We start from the raw sequence: 26,796 nt of genomic DNA, 5'->3' as shown, positions 1-26,796 counted from the left end.
GTAACTGAGAAGCTGTTCTTTAGGGAAAACAGCAAGAGACCAAGACAGCTTTCTCGTGCAAGTCATGCTTCACGGATACATGATCACCCAGATTAACCCAGAAGTTTCTACCAGTTGTGTAAGATCGAAACCAGTTTAAAGCGCTGTCAGAGGGACCGACCCATCTTTCAAGATGATTGATTAAAGCAGTGTAGTCGATGGTGTCAAATGCTGAGCTCAGATCTAAAAGGATTGACACTTGATTCAAGTCAGACGCACGTCTGAGATCATTTACTATTTTAGACTCAGGCAGTTTCTGCCATGTAGTCGGAGCTAAAACCAGATTGAAACTAGAGTACAGATACTGGCATCATATGAAACTAAAAAATCAAAGGAATCCATTTGTACCAACCATGTCATAGTAGAAGGAGGTTAAATAACGCTCCAAACTTATGACATATTTTGGCGAGGAAAAACTGTCATGGCCATTTTCAAAGGGGTCCCTTGACCTCTGACCTCCAGATATGTGAATGTAAATGTGTTCTATGGGTACCCACGAGTCTCCCCTTTACAGACATGCCCACTTTATGATAATCATATGCAGTTTGGGGCAAGACATAGTCAAGTCAGCACACTGACACACTGACAGCTGTTGTTGCCTGTTGGGCTGCAGTTTGCCATGTTTCTATGTTAAATGCAGTACCTGTGAGGGTTTCTGGACAATATCTGTCATTGTTTTGTGTTGTTAATTGATTTCCAATAATAAATATATACATGCATTTGCATAAAGCAGCATATTTGCCCACTACCATGTTGATAAGAGTATTAAATACTTGACAAATCTCCCTTTAAGGTACATTTTGAACAGATAAAGAATGTGTGATTAATTTGCGATTAATCACAATTAACTATTTTAATTGATTGACAGCCCTTTGTCTCTTAGTTTTCCTCCATGTTCTTTCAGCTTTCCTTCAAGGCCGCTTTAATGCACAATATCTTTGTTCATCCAAGGCCTCGCTTTTTTTTAGTTGTCATCGAAGCTACTGTATTGTGTGTCAGCCAATTCACTGTTGAAGGCATCGACCATTTCATCTACAGGATAATTAAAAACATCTTGATCTGAGGAATTCAGCAAATCATAGTTCTGTAAGTATTTCATTTAGTTTTCTTTGTCCTTGTTGAGAGGACCTAGTTTTAACTCAACAGTCTGTTTTTGTTGTTGACGTTGTTCATGTGTTGTACAAAAAAAACGGCAACTTCAACTTGAATGGCATACCTTAGAAATCTTTCCATTGTTGCTATAAACGCAAACAAAAAAATGATGGGACCAAAGAAAAGAAAACGAAAAAGGCGAACGGTGACAGAGAGAGAGAGAGAGAGAGAGCGAGAGAGAGGAAGTTTAAGGAATAGAGTGAGACAGGAAAATTGACAGACAGCGAAATACCCAACATAACTGTATTTTTCAGTGTTCTTGTCAGCGCTTGCAGTAAGCAAGGACAAAGAGAGACTTCTGTCACCGGCTGTGCATGAGAGAGGAAAAGAGCACAGCTCGTAAACAGAACAAAAGACGAGCGAGATTGGAAACATTTCCTCTCCCGACACAGAAGCATCCCTCAAAAGCTGAAACACTATTTTAACCTATTCAATTACAAAACTAGCCGGCCGCATCTGCATGCTGACTCCTGGCCTTGAGGAGCAAATTCAATTCCAAAATCTAAGAGACGTTTTTCAACCTTCGCTTCACAAATTGAGCGAACATGTACACTTTCCCCCCACGGCTCCACCTGGGAGCTGCCCGGTACGATCCGCTGTCTGCCGAGGAGCAGCACCGCTGGAACATCTGGGGTCAAGAAACCTTTTTTTAAAGACGCCCCGGTGAAGAATATTAGTCTTTTACTTTCACCCGTTTAGGATTTACCCAGTTGCTTTAGGGATTTAAACCAATTCTCTGACCTCCAGGCTGCCTCTAGCTCTTTTATAAGAATGAGGTTTAAAGAAGAAAGAGTCAGGGGGAGAGAGAGAACAAACAGGCTGTAGCTAATTTCTACCTCTGGCCACTGATCAATCAGTGACTCGGGGATGGTCGCCTTTATTTACAAATAAAACCCAAAGAATGGAGTGTCGGAGCCTTTTATTCGGTGTCTCTCTGATCGGACGGAGGTCTTGACTCCCTCCTTTATCCGGCTCCGTCTCTCCTGCTCCCTCGCGTCTTTCATGTCTCCTGTTTTTTGTTCCTGTGAACTCTCTTTGTATCTCGCCGTCGGAGCAGCAGAGGCCACACTGAGGCATTGCTCAGCTCTTAGCCGTCTCCTCCCTCCCTCCCTCGCCTCCCCAGAACTCTCCCACACCGCCGCCGCCACAATAATTCAATTCATTTCTCTGTATTCTATTCATACAGTGCCGGCTGGTAAAGCAGGGCAATCCTCACGGTGGGCGTAAAAGCATACATTAGAGACATCAAGCACGCCCACACGAGACACAGCCAGTGCTGATTCTGACAATAACATATAGACTGAATACATGATTTGTTTGACAATGACCTCTGGATCCCTGTCGGCTGCCTCTAGAGAAGATATTACCATATTACATCCATACTTCTGCTGTAGAATCAATGCTTACAACATGTCAAAAACAATGTCAAAGTTGTTCTTTAGATTTACCTTCACTGTTTCTAATTACAGATGTAAAGGGAAACATTGAGTGTGTTTTAAGGTGTTAGGCCACGAGCCTCCAGAACAATGCACAATAACAGATGACAAACTTGTTCTCCACTTGTGATTAAGTATCATGTAAATCCAATTTAGTGGAAGTAGAGATCTGTGATCATTTTGTGAAACATGCCAATGTCAAGTTAAAGCTGCACTGATCAATATTTTATATTAACAATGGATCAAATGACTAGTTGTACGGCCCTAAACTACACTGTTGTGGTTCACTCTCACTCTCTCCACATGCAGCAGGCAGCTGCTTTGTTTTGCTCTGAAATCGCAAAGTATGTTCATCAACTCTAAAGGTCAGTGTTGTATTTACAGCTTGTCTCGGCAGTTAATTATTTTTCAGAACAATACAACTGCAGCAGATGTAAATACTACGATATCCATTTACTGATTTTGATCAAAACGTACCTGGATTATTTGTAAAGTAGCTGATCGATTTAAACATTTTTTTTTTTATTGTCCCTGTGCACCCATATTTGTTATGAAAATGTCAACGACTGTAGTTTATTGTAAATTAGGCTCTCTTGCATACGTGCAACAGCTCAGAAAATCTTATAAAATTAATAGAAAGTTAGTAAATATAGTGAAAATGCAAATTAGTTGCTGATTATGTAGGAATGCCTGAAGTACAGTTGCTGCTATATATATATATATATATCTATATATATATATATATACACTGTATATACCATTGTTGGACTAAGGAGTCTTGATTCGTAAAGATCAACAGATCGTTTGTTTTATACCCCCATTATGTCACTGTCGTTTCATTTTTAGAAAGTGTTTCCAAAATTAGACTACAACAGTCTACAATATAAAAAGCTGCATCTTTTCAATATCAGTATCTGTGTGACCCGCCTCAGTACATAACCATTACAAAAATAAAAAACATAAATCCTTCTGCAGTGCATTACAGGAGTGCTGTAATCTACTAAAATGCAGTTTTGTTGCCATTTAATGTTGCGCTGGTTTCTCTCCTATATATATACACACACACACACACACACACACACACACACACACACACACACACACACACACACACACACACACACACAACACACACACACACACACACACACACACACACACACACACACACACACACACACAAACAATGTATTGTAAGCCTTATTCATATAGAGCAGACCTGAAACAAGATATTATAAACGATATAAACAGTAAATCCATCTCTAGGTAACCACATTGCCATGGCGATAAGGCTCCTCTGGTATCTGCAGTAGTAGAAGCAGTGACCCTCATCTCTCTCTCTCTCTCTCTCTCTATCTGACCAGCCTTACTACCATTAGGAAGCATTAAATGGTGGCCGGATGGTGGAGGAGCTGTGCTGATAGCTGCTTTTAGTCGGTGGCTTCCAGCCTTCCTGCAGCTCGCGTCCTAAGGGAGCCTCGGGGAGAGAGTGGGTGGTGGTGCTGGTGGTGGTGGTGACGGTGCTGGTGGGGGTCGGCTGGCGGTTGCTGGGTGCTCTTGGGACAAGCTGCCTTTCTATCTCTCCTGGTACTCTTTCCATCAGCCCATGCAACTCCCATCGCTCCCACCCTCTCGCCTTTCACTGGCACTGACATTATGGCTCTCTTTCAGCCCCACTTTTACATCTCACATCCCACACCCCCCCCACACCCTCACTTTTCCATACACACATATCGCCTTCTCCCACAGTGCTGATAGACGCACACAGGCACTTTGTTGCAACATCAGTGCAGAGTGGAGTGGATGTATCAAGAGCTGAGAAGGGACGGGGGAAACTTTGTTCTACCCGGCACATCATTTCAATAAGCCTCTCCCCAGCGAGGGGATATACGAGCGTATGCAGCGGGAAACACAAAGAACCCTGATAGAGATGTGTGTAAAACTAGGAGAGCGAGGGAATTGTGGGTAGGGAAGTGCGCCCGGGGAACGTGAGGGAGAGGTGAGTGTGAAATACAGAAAATTTGAAAAATCTCGAAGCGGGATGAACAAATGAAGACGGAGCGACGAACACAAATGAGACGATGTGAGAGGACGGGGAGACTGAAAAAGTTGGGATGAGTCACAGAAAAAAAGAGGGAAAAAAATGGGAAAGAGACGACGGCTGCCGGGGTGATGAAAGGTAGAGAGGTAAAAACCAAAGAGAAGAGAAAAGAGGAACAAGAGGGGGTGAGAACTAAGCAGAGCAGGACAGAAAAAAGTGAGGAAGAGCGGCGACGATCGCTCGCAGCGAAACGTAAAGAAGAAGGTGAGGAAAAGAGGAGTTATGAAGGGCGAGGAGCCGGCACTGAGACTATGAACATATGGATGAGAGAGGTATGTTGGGGGGTGACAGAACTAAACCAGGCTGACTTCACAAACTATTAGAATATAACTCTTAGGGTTTGTTTTAAACCGCTTCCTTTAGCAGGCAGGTGGAATCAGCCTTGTGGGACGGTGCACAAACTTTAGACAATCTCAGCAAAGTATCTCAAAGTCATTTCACATACTTCACCACGACTGACATTGTCCTAATATGGTAAATTCATTTAATCATTCTGCTAGACCAAGTAGGTTAAAACAACTGCAGAGCATTATTGTTTAAGTGCTGCAAAAATACTGGTGGAGATATTTCAGAGAGGCTGGCAAACGGCACATGAATGTTCCTTCGCCTGACAGAAATATAAACAAGTAAATAAACAGCTAAACACGTCCGACCCATTTCTTAGAAGCTGCTATAAAAAATGGCATACAGTATATATACAGTATATATATAGCGAGAGCAGAGTCTCTCAAAGAGACACAAAACTAAGTAGTCACAACCAAAGGCAAGACAAAATAAAAGACTGAAATCAGACCTGATAATAATAGCATATTTGGAAACGGTTGGTATCGTCTCATCTTCTACATTTATGCCAAGTTTCATGAAAAGTATAAAATATCTAGGTGCCTCACAGAGAGCCGCTGCTAGCGTGGTATCACCAGCATCGTCCACACAGGGAACGCCAGGAGCGCGTGGCGGCTGCGTTACCTGTTGTTTTTTTATTTTGGTGTTCGTGTTAACAGGTTAGAGCAGCCACACTGCAACAGACAGTGAAAGTGATCTATTGACTGTATATTGACATCATACCAGCAACATTACTACAGTTTCAATGTCTAAATATCTGTAGAAAATGCTACGGAGATGAAAAAAAGTAAAGACTTATTTTTCCTTCCTGCTTTCATGTCAAAATAAAAGCCTTTTTTTCTGTGGACAGAATACCTTCATTTGTTAACACAAGGCTTTTGTTCTGAAATATTTGCAGGATAGTGTTGTAGAACATGCAGTTGCTTGCACGGCTCCATGAATGAATAAATTACGGGGTTTAAATCAACACTTCCTGCTTTCATGTCAAAATAAAAGCCCTCAAGTGTTTTTTTTTCTTCCTGTGGACAGAATTCCTTCATTTGTTAACACAAGGCTTTTATTCTGAAATATCTGCAGGACAGTGTTGTAGAACATGCAGTGACTTGCACGGCTCCATGAATGAATAAAGTACTGGGTTTTAATTGTCGATTATTACTATTATTTACAAATTACCACACGGTTCTTTACCTTTCTCTGTCTAAAATAAATATAAATGACATTTATAATGAAATGAAATGGCCATCATGAAAGGCAAACTCTATGTAGAAAGAAAGGGCTGACAGCAGCAGCAGACACGCAGCAGCAAACAACAACGTGTTAATCTGTTTGTCCCTACTATAATCACACGTCTTTAAAAACAGGTCTCAAATATATAGTTTCATTTTAAAAAAAATTACTAAATCATTTCCTAAACAGCTGGCCGCTGCAGTTTTTCAGCCGAGGATTAATACTGGTGAGTATTTATGGCACCAGCATGGTGTATGTTGGATCAACTCAAAATTAACTACAGTGTTCATGTTCCTTGTAATAAAAGAACATGTTACCCAGAGCAAGTTTTTGGACAACAGTGGAGCTCTGTGGCACAGAGGAATAGATATATCAGGTTTTGGCCACACAGACAACACTTGTTAGTGGAAGATAGTCTTTGTTGTTTTTGGTCTTTTCATGGGATTTGTTGACAAAAAGAAAAATATAGAATCCTTTTATCAACAAAGACTATTGAAGATAAAAGAAAAGCTGCCAGGCTATTAATTTTTAATGCGGCTATTAATGGTGTTATATGCTTCTCTTTCCTTGTCTTGTTCAGGTTTTTACTGATTTTAAAATCTGTCAGAGATGCTTTTACTTTTCAGCTCTTTAATCGCTTTAGCAACAATATCGGATCAGGAGGTCTTCAGCATTAAATGACTTGGGAGGCTAAAAACCCTCATGAGGACATTAATACATGAAACAAGGCAGAATCAGACCAAGAACGAACAGAGTGATGAGCACAGAGTGATGAAATCTCTTTGAACAAGTTGATTTGCATGAATATAGTATATAATATAGCTGTGAAACAGGGAAGTAATGAAAAAGCAAAAGCCTTCTAAGGATAAATAAAGTTAGAAAACAAAACACTACCGTCAAACTGAGCTACTTTTAATAATATTGTATTAACCTCATATTAACCTCACCCAAAGCAGTGTTTGTATTCCACCACAGCCCTCACGGCTACGTCTTTGTTTTTCTTCCTATGCCTTCTGTTCGCTCTGATTGTGAAGCACTTTGTAAACTTTATTGTACAGATATGCTACAGTAACAAAGTCATTATTATTGAAGTGTTTATATACCAGAGAAAGAAGGAGGAAACAAAGCCACACACACGGAGAAGAGGTGGGTGAGTGTCCTTACCCGATGATGGGGTGTTTGAAGCCCAGCTTGGCGGTGGTCTGCTGGATCTCCTTCTCCAGCCACGTCTGCGGTCGCACCAGGTACTTGACGAACTGGGACACCCACCAGACGGAGGGGTCGCCGTGCAGGCGGTGCAGGCGAGGGGCAAGGTCCTCGGGGATCGCCAGGGGCAGGTAGGGGGGCCGAGGGTGGAGACTGTCCACTATAGGCAGCTCCACGACCTGGACGTCCTTATCGTGGGCCTCTCCTGGAAGGTACAAAGAGGAGCATGTTGAGTATCAGACACTCGATATTCAATAATTAATCAACATTTTGGACAGCACAGCTCAAAATTTACGACTGGAGCTATTAATTATGTTCATCATCATTAATACAAACGTTCTTTTTCTCTATTCAAAAGTGACATTTTCATGTGTTTTTTATTATAAAGCAGGTCTAAGTGCTATTTCATGGCTTTGTTGAATACTTGATTCTGATTGGTCAATCACGGCGTTCTACAGTCTGTTATTTCTTTATAGCAGACTGTTGCTATGTATAACAGACCGTTGCTATGGATGTAGTTCTGATGTCAGACTCTGGCGGACCGTTTTTGAGTCAAATTATTGATTTCTTAAGTAAGTAGCCGTGTAATAAGTGTTGTGAAATAAACCCTGTCAGGGTTTATTTCACAATGACAATGACCGGCTCGCTGTACATTATCCCATACATAAATACTGTGAAAGTATCGAAACGCTCAATCTACGGAGAAATACACACAGCCCGTATTCAGAAACTGTGCCTTTAAATGAGTCAGTATTTCTGTCCATTTGTGATGTCATAAAATATACAATTTATAGACTATTACACAGTTTTAAACGTAAACATTCCAAATGTGTCCCTGTTTATTTCCGGTTGCAGTGTATGTGAATGACGTCAGCTGACAGGAAGTAAACATGGATCCAAGCTGTTGCCTAGCAACGTATTTCTGTTGAAATGTGATAAAACGGAGCGTTTCAGACAGAAGGTAAAAACAGGTATATTCAGACACAGAATGGGGAAAATAACGTTTTTTTTTAACAGTAAAGCATGTAAACATGTTCTAGTAGAAACATAAAATACAAGTATGAACATGGAAATGAGCACGATATGGGACCTTTAATCCATAAAATATCAGAAACTAGAGACAAATGCTCATCACACATTCCCAGAGCCCAAAGTAATGTCTTCAAATTGCTTTGTTTTGTTTTGTCCGGCCAACAATCCAAAACCCAAAGATGTTCCGTTTGCAACGATACAACACAGAGAAAAGCAGCAAATGTTCATATTTGAAGAGCTGAAACCAGCAAATGTTTTGGCATGTTTGGTTGATAAATAGCTTAAGTGATTAATGGATTATCCAAATTGTTGGCGTATTATTTTCTGCAGATTGACTAAAACGTTTCAGCGCTGCTCAAGTTAAAACGGTTTAGTGGCGTTCCTTATCAAAACCGAGGTTTTATGGATAGAGTGAGGGGAGCGGCATGATGTACAGATTGTAAAGCCCTTTTTTCGGCTACTGTATGTAAATAAAACTGACTTGCAAGACACAGACTCATTTTCAGTTGTGATGGAAATCAGATTTAACTGTTAGACTAATTTGCACCTTTTATTCTCTTCTTTTTTTAAGTATATGGAGTTTGGAGGCATCAGCAAGTTGTCAGCATAGCTTTCTGTCTGTCAGGGTTCACTGAGCCTTTCACTGTCTTTTTATTTTTACTGAAATAACTACTGTACTTCATGTTACTCTGTCAAAAAGAAAATATTCTGTTGTGATGCAGTGATTTCAGCATTATTATTCTTCAGCCTTATTATATTAATTCCTGTTCAGTTTCCAGTATTAATCCAAATCCCCCAACCACCGGTGAGTCCAGCTTTTGTGATTGACAGCTGCTCTTTGCCTGTCCTTGCCTAAAGGCCAAGGTAAGTTCCTTTCTATCAAGGCTGTGTAGGGCCAGGGGCTGCTGTGAGGACCTGGATTGGAGGGGTTGAAAGGGGGTAGGGGGGGGGGGGGGGGGGGGCTGGTGGTCTTGCATTGGCCCCTGTAGGCTGAGTCCTGCTTGGCAGACGCCCTGAGCAGAGGGTTGAGCCGGGCTGATTACGAAGGTCACCTCTCTGGGCACTACCAGACCTCCATACACACACATACATCACACCTGCATGTGTGAACAAAGGTGGAAAATACACGCTTACAAGCATGCACAGAAATGTACATGAAAACACGCGTGAACATGCTAAACGAGGGTCTCGCGATCAGAGGGAAAACAAGGTGATCCACCTCTGACAACAAACAGGGATCAAAATAAAGCAACAATAAAAAGACAGTGCATTCACACACACACACAAACGCACACAGACACTCACAAAGAGCCCCGGCTAATCTCATCGCACCAGAAGGGATATGCCTGGCAGACAAAACCTTCACTCTCTTTCAGTCTTAAAACCCGAGGAGTTTTTTTTTTGTCTGTGTGTGTGTGTGTGTGTGTGTGTGTGTGTGTGTGTGTGTGTGTGTGTGTGCGTGTGTAAACCCCCTGATTTACACAAAAACAAGTTTGAGGCCCGTGTTCTGTCGGAGCGAAGTGGCTTCCCTAACTGCCACAGACGGGCCCCTAATACAGCTGCAAACACATCCACAACACACTTCCAAATAAATGGCATAATGAGTCATTAAAAATGGCCTTTCAGAGAAAGGGTACATACAAAAAAAAAAAAAAACCACGTGAAAAACAAGGACAGAAAACAGAAGCTTCAATTTATGTGTGCGTATGCCGGAGCGTGAACTGAATATAAATTGGTAGGAGCATTAAATATTGAACAGAAAAAATATTCCCAGGCCCGTCTTTGCTTATATAACAGCGTTGGCATGATTCACATAAGGGGGAATGGGCATATTTTTGAGGCCTGCACTTCCTGGCACGAATGTACAGAGATGCAGTACGTCTGCCTCCCACAGCTACTTAATTAGATCACAAAGCTTTTTTAAATTTCATCTCAACTCCAAAGCATCTGCATGTATTTCCTGTATGACGGTAAAGCATATAGGTTCTGCACTGACGCTGTACTTTTAAACCTATGATGCACACTGAGCCTAATAAATATTGCATAAGATTAACATGAAACTGGAGAGGCATGAGTGACACCATCCAGACACAAAAACCGCTCCATTCATAATACATTTGAGACAGAGTTTATGAACTTAGACAACTCTTGTTCCCAGTCTTTACATGGCAGGGAACATTATGTTTCCCCCGCTGCTCTCAGACTCACTCATAAGGCAGTAATATCTCTACAGAGAAGCTCAAAGGAATACACTCTCTTTGGCAAATTAGCTCTTTGATCAACGAACCATTGTTCCACAAGAAGACTAGTTTCCCCCTTTTTGTGTGTGTTCAGAATTGAGTGTGTTATACCAGGCCTGTGCTACAGTAAGCTCTCTCATGCTGTCCACTGGACGTTAAAGTTGTAGTAAAACAGCAACATGCACCAGTGGTTTAATAGACAGAAGGGCTCATTGCTTTCTTTTGGTACCGACAGCGCCGAGAATCTAAAATTGTCAAGTACTAAAAACTGGTATTGAATGTCTGTTCAGATTTATAGTCATAGTTCCAAACTACAAACACATTTTTTTTGCCAATTTTAGAAAGTGTTTTATTGAGGCAAAGGTTTTTGTACGGCTGTTAAAGTATTGTTTTGGTGTCAGAACCAATATGTGTGTATTTTTTGGTATCCAGTATCCAGTCCAGAGAGACAAGGTGGGTCAACCTTTATCAAGATTCATACATAATACACAATTATAATCTAATTAAATAGTATTGCTATCGTCGTTAGTCATAGTGCCACCTACAAGAAACAGGAAGTTGTTAGATTTACGAGCCCAACGTGGCATTATACTTGCCCCCGGGCAAGTGAGCAATCCTTATTGTTGAGCCGCGCCTGAGGAACCTGCTCAACAGAATCAGGTTTTACTCAAATCAAACCACGTCGCTAATCTTTCTGACTTAATGAAGTCAACACCGTAGAGTGTGAATAATTCACATCAAAACCAATAAATAACACAGACAATAAGAATGTCTTTACAGCCTCTTTTCCCACGAGTGACAACGGGACACACCCAAACTCTGACGCTCACGTTGATTAGATCGCTCACCCAGTAACGTTGTTGTTTTTCACTCTTAACTTTGTCACCAGTAGCTGCAGTTTTGACTTCATGACTGTAACGGGGTACCACATGACATACTGATATGCTTTAAGTCATGATTATAGGTGATGACGGTACAATTTCTGAAATTACAGGCACCAGAAGCTTATAAATAAAGTGCAGTGCATTTCTTTTACCTGTAGTCTCTACAACACAAATGCCTACACCTCAGTCTGGGCGTAGGAATGACACTGACAACAGAGAGGTGACAGTGGAGGAGGTTCAGAGGGTTCTGCACCCTGCGTTAAAAGCTATGAACACCAACACATAGGTGTTTCCAGTTGATCTGGTTGATTAGATCTCTTCTCACTGTAATGTATTGACATCTCCCTGAGTCTCCTGTCAGCTTTCATTGCACCTGTTTGGGCATTCTTATCATTCTTGTTGGTGGATGGAGATTTGTGACCGAATTCCACCTTCAACCTGAGCAGAGGTCTAATCAACCAGAAGAACTGAAAACACCTGCGTGGGTGTTCAGAAGGACAAACAGGTTCAGCTTATACAGAGTTTGAACAAAGTGTTCTACTGTACAACAAAAAACAACAAATGAGTAAAGATCTTCCAGTCCCTTGGAGTTGGTACTAAATGTGATTACTACATTATGAAAATGCCCAGTGATTGGCAGTTTGGTTGTAGCAAGTTTACTCTACTCGACTTAAGCCCTGATTTTCCGCATCCCGACTAGAAGGGAGCCTGTAAATTGCGAAATTTACAGACTCAAATTTTACATTGCAAAAACTCTCCTGAGACTTATTTTTTCAAGTTTTTTTTTCGTATATGCAATTTACAGTTTGTAGTTACAATAGTTTATAAACCAATTTTTAAGTAGTTGCGCTAAGAGACAAACACAATAAATATATGAGAGAAAAACAACATCAGCATTCAAAATTGAAATAAAATAAAAAAAAAAAAAAAAAAAAAAATAATAGAATAAAATTAAAATTAAAAAAATTATAATAAAAATACAAAGAAAAAAAAGTAATAATAATAATAATAAATTAAATAAACAAATAAGTTAATAGAAGAAAAAAAAGTGCAGAGATATAGCAATATCATTTACATATGTACACACATGCGTCCGCCTTCACATGTAAGGTTACCTCCAGGCATATAAATTATATATCGCTCCTAATTAAAACCACAATTTTGCCAACATAAATGAACAGTGTGTAACATTTCGGAGGAGGAGTCCACCATGTTGCTCCGCCATGTTGAGCCAAACACTGGCTGTAGAGAGAGCCTTTTTTCATTTTTACGTTACTTGAAGGCCGCCGTAGTTCTCCAACACGCTTGTGAAACTATGGTAACTGGTGGTAAAGTTTAAGGTTTGAAAACTTTGGCTTCTTTGGTTAAAATTGTTTTATAGAAAAAATATTTTTAAAAGTAAAGGTATTGAAAAGTGAGAACCAAAATTGGGTATTGTATATTCAAAATTTGCATAAAAAAACATGTCAACCAATATCTAGCCGTAAGAGATGGATAGGCCTCTGGGTGAGAGGCTGATAATTATATAAAATCTATATTTTTTCCTTCCTGTAACAACATACTACTGGTTTTATCCTCTCAATTATTCTATTTTCTCTTTTTCTGACACAAAGTAAATCATATCACCGTACTCTGTTATGTTATGATGACTTGTATTTAAATGTGGATTTTCTTGTACTGTTTTGTTTTTTCCCATTTGAGGAGAAGGAAAACAGCAGGTCCCATAATGACTGTATCACTATCTTTGATTTTTGTCACAGATGCACATACCATGCATCTCCTACCGGTCTATAAATGACTCGCATCCTCGGGGAAACACTTAAAAGAGAAAGGGGGAAACCATGTAAAGATAAATGAGGAATCTGGTGGGGCTGCTGCATAAAATACCAACAATGTCAATTTCCCCCACGTAGACACGAGGTTCGGCGAACAATACAAAGAACGGCTAAGTATAGAAAGCCCAAAGCAGGATGCTCATCACATTTCTAAGTGAAGGTGACTACAAAGGATCGGTGGCATTTACCACAAAATACAGCTGAGACCGGATGTCTAACACAATTAGAGAATGACGGCGTCCTGAAGATGCAAAGCTCCCGGTCATAAAGAAACTATGCAAAACCTTTTATCATCTGGAGTCATTTGCATGGAAACACTGGTTAACCAGAGAATAAAAGGCCAATAATATACTGGAACATCGCACTTGCAAATTCAGACGCCATTGCAAGTTTTCAAGAGATCAGTATTCAGTACATTCAGATGCTGGCATGGGCAAACATCCCACTTAATTAGAGACATTCAATGTATATCTACCTATTAATCCAAGGTTTGAGCGTCCCTTTGTGGCCCAGCGCCCCCGAGGAACGCTCTTACCTGCACTGTTAACAAAACAGCCATGACCACGGGCGTAGCCGAGTACCCAACAGGCTTACATTAGCTATGCCTGGCCTGTTAGCCGGCTTGGTCAACAGAAAAATACAGCCTCTGCAACATTACAAGACTTTATAAGGATAGGATTTGAGAACGCTGAAAGGCCTGGGCAGTGGCGTTTGTAGTGAGGTAGCTGTTGGCTGCGAGCAGCCCAGATGGCATATATGGATCTATAGGAGGCTGTTTGTCAGACAGACACCAGCGAAAGACATTAGATAGTGGGAAAAGGACACATGAAAGGCAGGCGAATAAGAAAGGGGGGAAGGCGCTGGGAGAGCCAGGAGATAAGAAGGGAGAGCCCAGGAGAGCACGAGTCAAATGAAGCGATAGGAGGGGAAATATAGAGCTGAAAGGATGCAGTGATGAGAACAAGAAAAGCAATGAGAGGGAACGTGATAGAGAGGGAGGCATAGACTCATAGTAAAACCCTTCAGATCGTCTCTGATGCTTTGGTTTTGTCAGCTAAACACCTATACTATAGGATTATACATTAATAATATCAAAATCACACCTATATATGCAATCTTATTCATAAGTGATTCTGCTGCCTGTGCGTTAGTAAGGAGACGCATCTCTCCCAAACAAGCACATCGATCTTCTGTCTCAGCTATTCTGCTACCACGTATACATATGAACTACCTTATGAACTCATTATGGACGGTCCATGACGGGCTCATACATTTTAATAACACACATAAATAACAAGAAAAAAAAAAAGCAGCTCAGTGAGGCTGGACTGAGGCACGGCGGTGCTTTGAGCTAAACGCTAACGTCAGCATGCTAACATGGTCAAAATGAAAATGCTGATGTTTTCAGGTCATAGAGAGACATCGTCTGGGAACTATGAATGTCTGCAGTAAATTCTGCGCCAGTAGATGTTGAGATATTTCATAGGATTGGTGAAAATTTGGTGAAATCAGGAACATCATCGCCTCCCAAGCCTTTTAAGGTTCACCTCAACGAATCATTAAAGCTGCGTTTAGACCAACAACAGCTCTCCGGCAAACACCACAAGGCTTAGTTGGTGTCGAGGTGTTTCTACAGGTATCGTTGAGAACATGAACCAAGAAGTTCAGTTTGAAGGGTAATTACATATCAAGACCTTGAATAGATGTTTACACTCCTTTTGGGGGCAGATATGTAATCTTTCTTATGAATAAATACAAAAATGTAATATTTATGGCTGAATACTAGATATATTTGATTGATTTATACACAACACTTGCTTCAAGAGTAGAGGAGTGGACTTGTGTTGTCAATTCAAGTAGACTTTCACTTTAATGTGTTAAAACAAGCCCAGTTTTCACATTCAACACTGGTTTGTTGTTGTCAAAAGTGGATTTTCTGAGCTTTAAATATAAGACCCTTAAGTCAGTATGCAACAACCTGGATCTACAACAGAGAAACACATGCAGTGTTCCTCAGTTAAGTCTCCATACATTTGCTATAATCGCTGAAATTAATTTCTGTTGCCATGGATAGTCCATAATGAAAGATATTATCAGTGTACAGGAAATTAAACATGTAAGGAGTTAACAAATAATGGACCCTGTCCCTCCCCCACCCCCCAGTCCAAATCCATTTTCGCCATTAGCTTAATAGTCCTTCGGGGTGGCCACTAACTGTTGCGTTGTAGCTAGCTACTGCTCGGTAAAAAAAGGGAAATGTAAATCTGAAAAAAGTAAATTTGGACTGTTGAAAAGGCCTTAATGAAATGTAATTTTTTCATCTCCCCCAGGAGATAATGACGACCTCTCGTGGTTGCAGTGACTAACACTTTCTCAAAACACCTTGTATTGCCTGTTAGATAGATAGATGTTCAGATGACAGATGACTGCTGACTCCTCGCTCACTACTCTCAACCAGCCCCCAGCCGGTAGGAGCCACAAGTGTGACATGGTGGTGGAAAACAGTTTGCTCAGTTTTATTGTTTTGGACGGTGTGTTTGGCTATCAGCTAACTGCTAACGGAATTACACACACTACTGCATCGCCACCACTCTGCAGCCAGAGACACAGTTATTCTGTGCCTTTTTACCGGGCATCAACCTCACGTTTACATGCGTATTGTCGAAAAAATAGCCTTGAAGAACTAACGCTTCAATTCGTGGTTACGCCCGTGAGATCCACCGCCCGTGGGAGCTGAGACATGCGCCTGCACAAAGCCGGTGCAGACGGCTGCATAGATTAAAATGAGAGCGTATCTGTTGTGTGAGACGTGCGTGAGTGAAAAACACATCTGATACACATAGTCTAGTCTAAAGAGGTGGTTAGCCAACTGTGGCTTGTATTCTTTCAATCAAACATTACAACAGTGGTCGTTGCAGACACACCTGGCGGAGATCTGCACTCTACTGAGTGCACCTTTTCTAGTTTAGTCATGTGTTTACAAGTAGTTTGCAATTTGCACGTTATAATTTATTTTCTAATATGTTACTGTATTAATCAGCAAAATATTATACGAGCTGGATACTGGATTTCTAGCTTCCAGGTTATTTCCAGGGTTATGCGCAGTAGTGTTACTCCCATAAAGCCAACCGTGTTCTGGATTTTTTGTTGCAATACCAGTTATATTTCTACCTCTCGCTTTACTGCTAGTTCATCACACTTACATACAATACGTTGGAAATTATCATTGGACCAACGCAATGACAATATTTGCTTTATAATATATGTTTTGGCATGAAAAAAAAAATACATTAAATTGATATAAGCGGTCCCGCCCTAAGGGAGGACAAAGCCCCAGCATCCTCCTCTTCCTCTATATACCAGCCTCCTCTGCTGAAATAAAGTCGCACAGCATTTCTTGGCAATGAAACCTTTGAACAGCAACCTGCTGCTGCTACGTTTGCTGCCAAAGTGCTTTAACAGGAATTGCACAGTCCTGCTTAGCCAGGGAATTCACAGTTTGTTTTCGCTGTAGCTGCACAAAAGCAGGGGTCTGGCAGACCCTGTCTTTTAGCAGAGATAGACCAAAAAACAGCCGGGGTCATTTGTTTATTAAGCAACCAGTCGTCTGCAGGCAGCACTGAGGTTATTGGCTGTGTGTAGCTCACAGTGATACTGCTATGTGTGTGTGTGTGTGTGTGTGTGTGTACCTACCTGACCAGTGTCCGGTGGTGGCCCCGGCGCGGTCGGTGCAGGTGTTACTGACGGGCAGGAAGACGGTCTCCCAGCCGCCGGGGGCGTAGCGCCAGTTGTGTGACTCCAGGATGAGCGTGCGCTGGGTGCCATAAGCGATCATGAAGCAGTAGACGACGTGGTGGAGCTGGCAGCCGTAACCACAGCCCTTATTGATGTTACACACCAGCTTTCTCGCCTTACTGCAGTCTGGGGGGTTCTGGGAGGAGGAGAGGAAGCAATGTTTCAACAGTTTTTTTATTGCTTGACCTTCTTCTTGTATCTCTCAAAGCCCTGCTCTCTGACTTGTTATAACACATGGCTGATATTGTTTTCTTTGTTCCCTTCGCCTGTCCGTCTCATACTCCACTTCGCTCTAATTTCATTCCTGTTCACTCTTTTTTTCTCGGTTGGCCTCTCTCTCTCTCTCTCTCTCTCTTTCTCTCTCTCTCTCTCTCTCTCTTTACCTGCCAGCTTGTTTTCCTCTTCTTCTTCTCTCTCCGTGACAGCGTTGAAAATTCCTCTTTTACTATGTATTTTCCATCTCTTTCCTTCTTATTGTTAAAGGATAAACTGGTGATGTTCTGTATTTATATATTTTATGGTATGAAGTATTATCTGTGTAGTCAAAGGCTGCTACTGTATAGATGTTTTCCCCATTGTTGGATTAAAAATACATCAATGAGCCACACCGTTGCACAAGCTGACATGTATTCTTCAATATTATGAACATGGACACTGTAGTTCTTTTTGAGTTTTACCAACGTTCACCGTGCTGCATATTAATATGTGAATATAGCAAATGCACAACTCACTCCTGTTTGAGTAACATCTGCTAGAAATTATTGAGCCACAGCAAAAAAAAAAAAAATTCATATTTGTGAATAGCTTTTTAAGATTTACGTCTTCAGTAGGAAGCGATGGGCTCGGGGCTGAGTGCCAGTTGTAAATTATTGAGAAATGGACTAACTCGTTGGGTTTGCTCTTTTCCTGGAATATGTTGACAGAAAATCATCCTTTAATATCTCTTCATCCTTAATCTCTTTTTTTTTTAGTTGCTATTGCATTCTCTCACTCACTGCCCCTTTGGGAGGAGGGGTAATATCCAGAGGAAAAACTCAGAGATTTCCGAGATTAAAGCAGCAAATTTACGAGAAAAACAATCAAAAATTGTCAGGATTATTAAATTGTAAATTTACAAGAAAAAAAAAAACATGGCAATGAAAAATAGAGATTTTTTTTGGCTTCACTTTGGAAGGTTGGATCAACCTCCTTCATGAACAGTGTCGCCAAAGCATCAAAATACAATTCGTCTAAATATTTTAGACAGTACACAATAACAGCAATATGAACTTTAACACAACATTAAGATTCATATATATTAATATCATACAGTATAATCCTATGCATGTATTTGTGTGTGTTTGAGCTGATGGATGGTTTATGTTTAGGAGAGGATGAAGGTTGTGTCTAGATGGTACCTCACAAATTGCTAAACTCTCGTGAGATGTTTAAGGTCAGGCATTGGTCGCTCTCTTCAAAGCCACCAGACTACATTCATAAAAGCAGTCATTTTTACCTCGCAGAACGCGGGAGTATACATATAACACCAATTAAAATAATCCAAATTTAGCACAGCTATATGACTCAGCTCGTGCTAGCGTTCACATTATTCATAACCTTATTGATTAGCTTACTTTGGTAACCTACGTCACTGCTTTATGCAACAGCTGAGTGGGCGTTTCCATTTGAAAAACACAGTACAGAACGCAGATGGACCCGCCCTTTAAGGTTAGGCATTGACCTTGAATGGTTGGGGTTATGATAGGTCGTCGGGCAGCGAGTCTTGCAAGATTTTTTGCAAGTTTTTGCAAATTGTGGGTTACCAACTCGACACGACCAAGGATGAAGGGGTACAGTAGCCATATTGACATAAATCTCCAGTTAACATTAACGTTATGGATCATATGTAAGAACAGAATAATTCACTCAGTAACTATCTGTCCAATTACTCTGTGTGTGTGTGTGTGTGTGTGTGTGTGTGTGTCTAGGTCATTCACTGTCCCCCAGGTTGAGGTATATTGAAACACACTGGGCAGCAGGCTATGCCTCGTCTCCTTCTCCTCGGAGCATTTTTTAATTTTGCGAGGTCATTAAGCTCTTTGAAATGTGAAATTACAAAGTTGACCTTAAAGTAAATGTTCCTTATTTCATTGAAGGTTTGACATTGTAGGAGGAAGTGCATCTCTGTCTCACCTGTCCAACAGAGACCACATGTTCTGTTTTCTCTTGGTTGCTAGGATTTCTTTTGTGTCTTCCTGTTTCTATTTCCATATGAGGTCACTGAGTCTGTACTTGGTTAGGATCTGTCTCTGCTTTCTATCTCTGACGGTAGAGAGAGATATCCTGTCAATTCATAATCTCCGTTTAGGGCCAGATAACATTCCGATCTACTTCCATCTGCTTTGAGTTTCTTCTCTCCAACGTTCCAAATAGGTTTCTCGTTACATTGCGTTATAATTTACTCTGATTGGTGTTTGGAGAGCAGCTTTGTTGTGAGACTGCTCAGTGTGTCTGAGATGGGTTGTTAGCCTCAGAACCAACCTCTCCCCTCTCTCTCCCCTCCTATCTTCTACCACTCTTTCTTTCCTCATCCCCCTTTCTCTCTGATACTCTCCCTCCTTCTCCTTTTCCTCCTCTCTCTCCAACTCCCCGTCTCACTCTCATTCCTCAGCTCATAAATTAGCTTCAATATCATACAAAGTCTGAGGGGAAAGAATACCAGATGACGGGCGCCGGTGGAAAGAAACAAATAAAAAGTGGAAACTAACAGAGTGACACATGCTGTGTTGTCGATGGGTCGCCGGGCGGTTTGTGATTCTCTCGGCAGCCGGTCTGAGCGACTCGGCGACGCTCGTGCCAACCGGCTTCCTAAAACAGCAATTACGGGCTGATGGGAGTGTTTTCCTCATTAGGCTCTCTGCAGCTGTGGATGGTTCACGGTAATCAGGCCGCGCGGCACCCACCGGCTAACGCTGCCTATCACGCGCTAGCAGGAGAGGAAGAGGAAGAGAGGGAAAAAGAGGGAAGAGATGAGGGGATTAAAAAAAAAAAAAGATGAAATGAGAAAGAGGACAGAGGCGATAGAGACGAAATAAGAAAAAGCTGAGAGGAGAGGAGTTGAAAAGTGATTACCACCACTGATGTTCAATAACACCATGAACAGAGTACAGCTGACAGAACAAGCCGCACAGGTATTTCCCCGGAGTTACAGGCTGCCGGTTCTCTACTAGCCCCATAGGTGTAGGCTAAAAGTTACTGTGCTAATAATCTACAGCGGCGTCCTGACAAAAGGACTGAAGCTTTCCTTTCGACAGAGCTTCGGCATCACGTCTGCATGAGATCAATGTGCGGCGTGAGCCGTGAGGCCACCATCGGATCCCCGGTTGATAATGATGAGGCTGGAATGACTCCGACGCGCCGAGAGACTCGGTTCAAGGATAATGACGGCAGATGCGTGCACAAAGGCAGCCTCTGAGTACCGCTCTGTACTGTAGGTTAAGTGCCTGTTTAAACGGTGCGCTTTTTTGAGTGTCAAACATAGACGCAGTTGCAGAGTGATTCAGTTCAGAGAGACCACGGTGATAATGTTTCTGTAGGGAATATGGATAAGAGAAATGGTATGTCAAGCTCAGGTAATTATCCACTGTGATGCCCACATTCAAAAACAAGAGAGGAAGATGAAAGGAAGCTGAAGATGAAGTAAAGCTCGGCTACGTTTTTGGTAAAAGTCTGTTTTTTCTCTCTCTGTTGTCAGCAGATTTACTCTATATCCAGCTCATTAAAAGTCTTTGCATTTTCCTCAATGGACGCCTTTAGAGGAGAAGCACCTGTAGAGCACAGGATGAGAGACATCTTTTTTGCATTAAGAAGCAACGCTGCGTCATTTAGAGCACTAACATCCACAATGACTGAACTGTCAAAGAGCTCCGCCGAGAGAAAACTCAAATATTATCATCAGAAAATCAAAGCAAGAAGACGTTATGTTTTTTTTTTATGATATCAAACTCTACTTTTTTGTACTTTTTACTGGCAATATCTCTCCGCAATAGCCGTCTAACGTTTTGCATTCTGTAATTGCCTCTTTGTTTAGTAGATTTCATCGTTCTTAAATTCTTGCTGCGTTTGCCTTTCCCACTACCGGATTCAAATTGTGTTACCTACACACAGGGGGTTTACAGAGAAGGGGAATGCATGATGCACACACTGGACAAGATGTGGAAAACAAAAAGCAAGTGCAATGAGAGCGTTTAACATAATGCAGAGGACAACATTTGATCAGAGGTTCACTATTGCTGTGTCAAAATATTTCTCTGGCTCTGCTGTGAACAGATAAACCAGTTTATCTCCTTCTGTTGCACTTTTGACAGACTATCAGCTTCCAATGGTACTCTGGGTCCATAAACTGTATATAAGAGGTGGATGTAGTCAACGTGACGTCACCCATTGGTTTGTGGACTGCCGTTTTAAAGCCTCGGGTTCGGCATTTAGTTTTTTTGCAACCAGAAGTAGCACGAGAGAGTGGAGCTAAGTACAACCGAACGCTGAATGAGACATTTTTAGGTGACCAAAAAGGTTATAGTTAACTTTCATGAAGTGAAAACACACTGTGAAAGGGTTAAAGTTGGAAGACGACAACGCCGTGGTAGCAACCTGTCAATCACAAGGTAGCCACGCCCTAAAGCATCCCCTGCTTTATGGTCTATTTGACTCTAAATGGGACCATAATTTACTAAATGAACATCATGCTGTATTGAAGAAGATTATAAACTAGTGATTGAGACCATAAACTCATGTTTACAATGTTTACTGAGGTAATAAATCAAGTGAGAAGTAGACTCATTTTCTCATAGACTTCTATACAATCAGACTTCTTTTAGCAACCAGAGGAGTCGCCCCCTGCTGGCTGTTAGAGAGAATGACAGTTTAAGGCACTTCAGCATCACTTTTCAGACCCAGAGGTTGTCCACTGTCTGGCACATATTATTAACACTAGTTTACCATCATCATCATCAGTAACCACGGGTGTCGTCAAATCAACCAGGACTAAAATGTTTAGCTCTGTTTTGGTCTCCACCAACTTCTGAGTGAAATATCTGGCCCATTAACCGCTAGCTAAATGCTCCACTAAAGCTGCTAAACTTTGTCAGTCTGCTGTTTGGTGACATGCAGGTAGTGTACAGACGTTTTTTAAGCGTGTCATTGAAAACAGCTGCCTGCTGAAAGATGCTGTAAAGCTCTGCAGAGCCGAGGGGAACTGCAGAGTCAGGTGATGTTCTTCTATGAGTTCATGACTATGAGCATCCTCGTTCACATATCACAAGTCATGTGCTCTGTTGTTAAAGCTACAACGAGGAACTTTTATTTTGTGTTGATTTTGGCAGTCGAGTGGACAAAAGCAGTAGTGTTTCCGAGCACCAGGGTCCCTTTAGAAAGCTTCTAAGCTTCCGGCCGTAGGAGAAGCTGCTGCTTCCGGGTGCGGAGCTCTCCACCTCCCGCCAGAGCTTCAACTGCAGGTCAAAGGTGGCAGCGGTTCTGGGTCTGTCCGCGGTGGGCTGGTCGCTGCCGGAGGCCCCGCTGGAGTCTGAGTTTCTGGTGAAACTGCATGCCGTAAATCGTTTCGTCCGATTTTCACGGGGATTCGGACCCAGCTGATGGTCTTGTTAACTTATGTAGGTCATACAGAGGAATCAGTTTTAAATAAAGACAGTTTCATAACAAGTTAAAAGTGCCTTGTAGTCTAATATAAAAATACAGACTATATCTGCTTTAAGGATTATAACTTTAAGGTACGGGACACGTTTGTTGAGTGACAGGTGAAAGATCAAAAACACCATATCTCGCTCACTACCCATTAATACCAGCGTATAAAAGGCTCACGGTGCAAAAATAGATGAAAAGCGTGTCCAACGTAAAGCCATCTGAAGAAGCAGCCATGTTCACTGAATGTTGTGAGTGGACAGATGGAGCAGACGCAGAGATGGAGTTAGTTAAACCAGGAAAGAAGGGAGAGGCTGGTGAGGGTGGCAGAGACAGCAGGATAGGAGGGTGGAGTCTGTCAGTGTGTGTACATATAGATGTGTGAGACACACACACACACACACACACACACACAGGGGCATCTCTTTGCATTCGAGCATGTGCATCAATCTTGCGGCCGTGCGTACGTGCGCGCCAATTTGCTTGCGTAGGTGCGGGTGAATCCATCTGTGCACGACTCGGTGTGCGTGTGATGAATTAGTGACGGCAGCTGGTGGAGCGGTGTGATCCCTCAGCGGTGGTGACAGCAGCTGTTAGTGGTGCTGTCTCCGCCCAGCCAGACTGACTGGGTCCTCTTCATCAAACACACCGGCTCATTAATGCTGCAGGGCCCGGTGCCGCGGCGAACCGCCCCACCCGGGAACCCGGCAGCACCGGCGTTGGGGGGAGGGGGAGCGGGGCGGCTGGGGGTGAATGGATGTGTGGCCGGTCTCGCGTTGTGTGTGGCGCTGTAAGCATATGTGCATCTATCTCTGAGTAAATATGTGTATGTCTGTGTACAGCGTTTTTGCATTCCTGCATAAGCGCGTCTGCCGATCTGTCATTTTTGCAAGTCTGCATGCGTGTCCATGTGTTTTGGCGCCGGTGTGTGTGTGTGTGTGTGTGTGTGTTACTAAACCGCTGACAAGCAACAAGAATCCTGCTTGTCAGATGCGACTGCTGAGACAGTCTGCTATCACCGCCCTCACCTGCTCCTTGTGGAAACTGATGCTGACAGTTATGGATGGTGCAAATGAGACAAGCAAGTGTGAAAGCTGTCCTCAAAAAACGCATATGCGCCGTTGTACCTGTGAGGGAAACATCTGCATAAATGCTTACCCTGTATTTGTGTCTACGTGTGGGTGACAGAGAGAGAGAGAGAGAGAGAGAGAGAGGGAGGGAGTGTGTGAGGCCAGTTGGCGGAGCAGCGGGTGTGTCTGTAGATACCTGTAGGTAGGTGATTCTGTTCTGGACCAGATCCGACAGGTCTTTAGCCTCCTTCACTCTCCACTCGCCCACTCCGTCCGCCTGGCTGAGGTAGTACAAGTCTGTCATGATGGACCTGCAGACACATTTCAAAACATTCATTATTTACATGTTAGAAAGAGCTGAACAGAGACACTGGGCCTCATGCAGGCTCAGTGTCGATAAGAGATATAAGAACAAATTTCATCTCCTCAATTTTAGTTTGTAATCCCGATTTGTTCTTATTTCGTTAGTACTCATATCTTTCTATGATTCACCAATCTTTCTTTGCTCTTCTCTTAAGTAAGAGAACATTTTTTACGAGTGGTCGAGAGCACTCTTACCAAGATAAGAAAAAAACATCTTATTTCACTGTCCACAAACGCAGTTTTAAATTTGAGGAACATCAAATTTAGATTGTTATATGTTTTAGAGTAATTATACTGATTATTAAATTCCTATAATTCGAGTACTGACGCTCTGCAAATCACATGTTTACTTTGTTTAAGTTTATTTAACAGTACCTCAATTTCACTACTACCTAAGTTCTTCTTCTTCTTACAGCCTTTTTTTTGGTGGCATCTCTCTAATACTCGGGTATTTGCACACGGCACAACACCTGCCCTTACACAGTGTTTAAGGGCCGTTACCTCTGGTAATACCCTCCCTTATATAGTGATCAGGGGGCGTTACCTATGCTAATAATAAACGATCGGCCACACACCTCCAATGGGAGGGATCAAGTGGGATTCATCAATCAGCACACCTGGGTAAGAGCAGATCTGGATTTTTAAGAACATTTGGTGCATCTTGAGTTTACTTCTTTTATTTTTGTCTCTTAACAGAAAATTAAGAAAAAATATATGAGAATTTTAAGAGAATGTTGCTGCATGAGGCCCACTGGTTGCTACAAACTGCAGAACTACATCTCTGAGAGGTTGCCACTTTATAACCTTTGCAAAGAACCTTTCTTACACACTTTAGTGTGAACGTAACAACCCACTTCCAGGACGTACACTTCTCTCTTTCTCTCATTAACAATGATGATATCTGGCCACACAACACACGTATTTTTGTTGTGTGTTTTCCTACGAATGTCCAGCAACACGTGATAAAATAAAACTACTTAGCTTTCGGGAAAAAGACCGCGGTTTGGTTTAGAATATCTCTGGAAGTGCTGTAACTTAAGTACGGAAGTTACGTGACAAATAAATCAGCTTAGACATCTGGTTTCACACGGGACACGAACGCCGGTCTCCTGTGCTGATTATCACGAAGAAAAGGTTGAAACGTGTGACCTTAACTAACACATCAACAACTCTACCAGCCTTTGCTTCATTGCCATAGCAACCATCTAAAATGTGTGGCGAGGATTCAGTTCATGGTCATGATGCAGTTAAAAGGGGAACTTGTTGGGAAACCAGAGAGAGAATCTTATTTACCCTGTTTGTATTCAGTGCAAAGACCCTGGCAGGTACAGTGTCTGTGTGTATACGAGATCAGAAGAATAAAATCGATCGACAGGTTTTCAGCCACACACACACACACACAGAGGTGTACACATACACATTACGAATGTTGCGTTTGGACTCAGAGTCAATAAAAACTCATATAGTGTGGAAGATAAACATGTTTCCCTGAACATAGGGTTTGGGAGATAAGAATATATACACTGTGAGATGACAGAAATGTGTCAACCGTCTGAGATCTGTTTAATACTGTGTGAGTAGGTCCTTACAGATCCAGTCAGTTCCTGGTAACCAGGACTTCACCATCGTTGTATCGCTGCGGTTCTGAGTGTCAACATGTGGAGTGGATCAGAGTGGACTCGCCATCAGCTCGGATCATGTGATGTGTCATAACAGTGGAAAAATGTGTTGAATGTGAAAGAGAAGAAGGACATGCGTCACCAGACTTTCTGACCGCGGCTGCTGGTTAATATGAGAAGCTTCTCACTGCTGCCAGCGTGTGTTCTTCCTCTATTTGGGTCAACTGCAGTTTGGATCGAGTCTGGATCACATTGCTCCCCTTTTGGATCGGCTCTAGTGTTTTTGGTAAACTGATCTATACCTGTTGGGATCAGGTTGGTTTTTTCCAGGGGTCTATTTAACCCTGGCTACAAAATCCTGTAAAAACTTCTCTTCTCTGGTTGCATTCAACCAGTGACACGTTGCAAATCAATCAGCAGGACTGTTTCATAATAATACTGAATTGACAGGATCTTTGCATGAACATGATGACGTACGGGATCTTCATTTTTCAGTGATCTAATTCACTGGATCAGCCAAAAACAGGCTTTCCCACCTAGTAATAAATGTACAATATTATGGTACATCTATATCAAAAAACAAAAGGACATATACTGTCCGTATCATTATTGCCCACCCCTCCTTGAATATGCAGACAAGTTATGTCATCATGATCTTGACTAAGGCCGAGTCCACACATACACAGGTATTCTTTATAAATTTTCCTCTTTCGTTCTCAAAAAGAAATCCTAATGGGCCAGGTTTGAATCCAACCTGCGACCCTTTGCTGCGTGTCATC

At 41.9% G+C, this 26,796-nt stretch overlaps 1 protein-coding gene across 1 annotated transcript in view; it reads right to left on the bottom strand.

Moving 5' to 3' along the window:
* The window catches only part of fut8b (fucosyltransferase 8b (alpha (1,6) fucosyltransferase)), a 113,499-nt gene that overhangs the window by 3,192 nt on the left and 83,511 nt on the right, over positions 1 to 26,796 (bottom strand). Inside the window, exons 5-7 of the mRNA XM_074616704.1 lie at positions 24,232 to 24,346; positions 17,188 to 17,425; positions 7,462 to 7,708 (exon numbers count right to left, since the gene is read on the bottom strand). Of these exons, the coding sequence (XP_074472805.1) occupies positions 7,462 to 7,708; positions 17,188 to 17,425; positions 24,232 to 24,346 (600 nt within the window). The remainder of the gene's footprint in view (positions 1 to 7,461; positions 7,709 to 17,187; positions 17,426 to 24,231; positions 24,347 to 26,796) is intronic.

Source organism: Sebastes fasciatus, chromosome 18 (assembly GCF_043250625.1).
Source record: "Sebastes fasciatus isolate fSebFas1 chromosome 18, fSebFas1.pri, whole genome shotgun sequence".
Classification (NCBI taxonomy): Eukaryota; Metazoa; Chordata; class Actinopteri; order Perciformes; family Sebastidae; genus Sebastes; species Sebastes fasciatus.
Note: the sequence above shows the minus strand (reverse complement) of the source record. Positions and strands in the feature narration are given on the sequence as shown.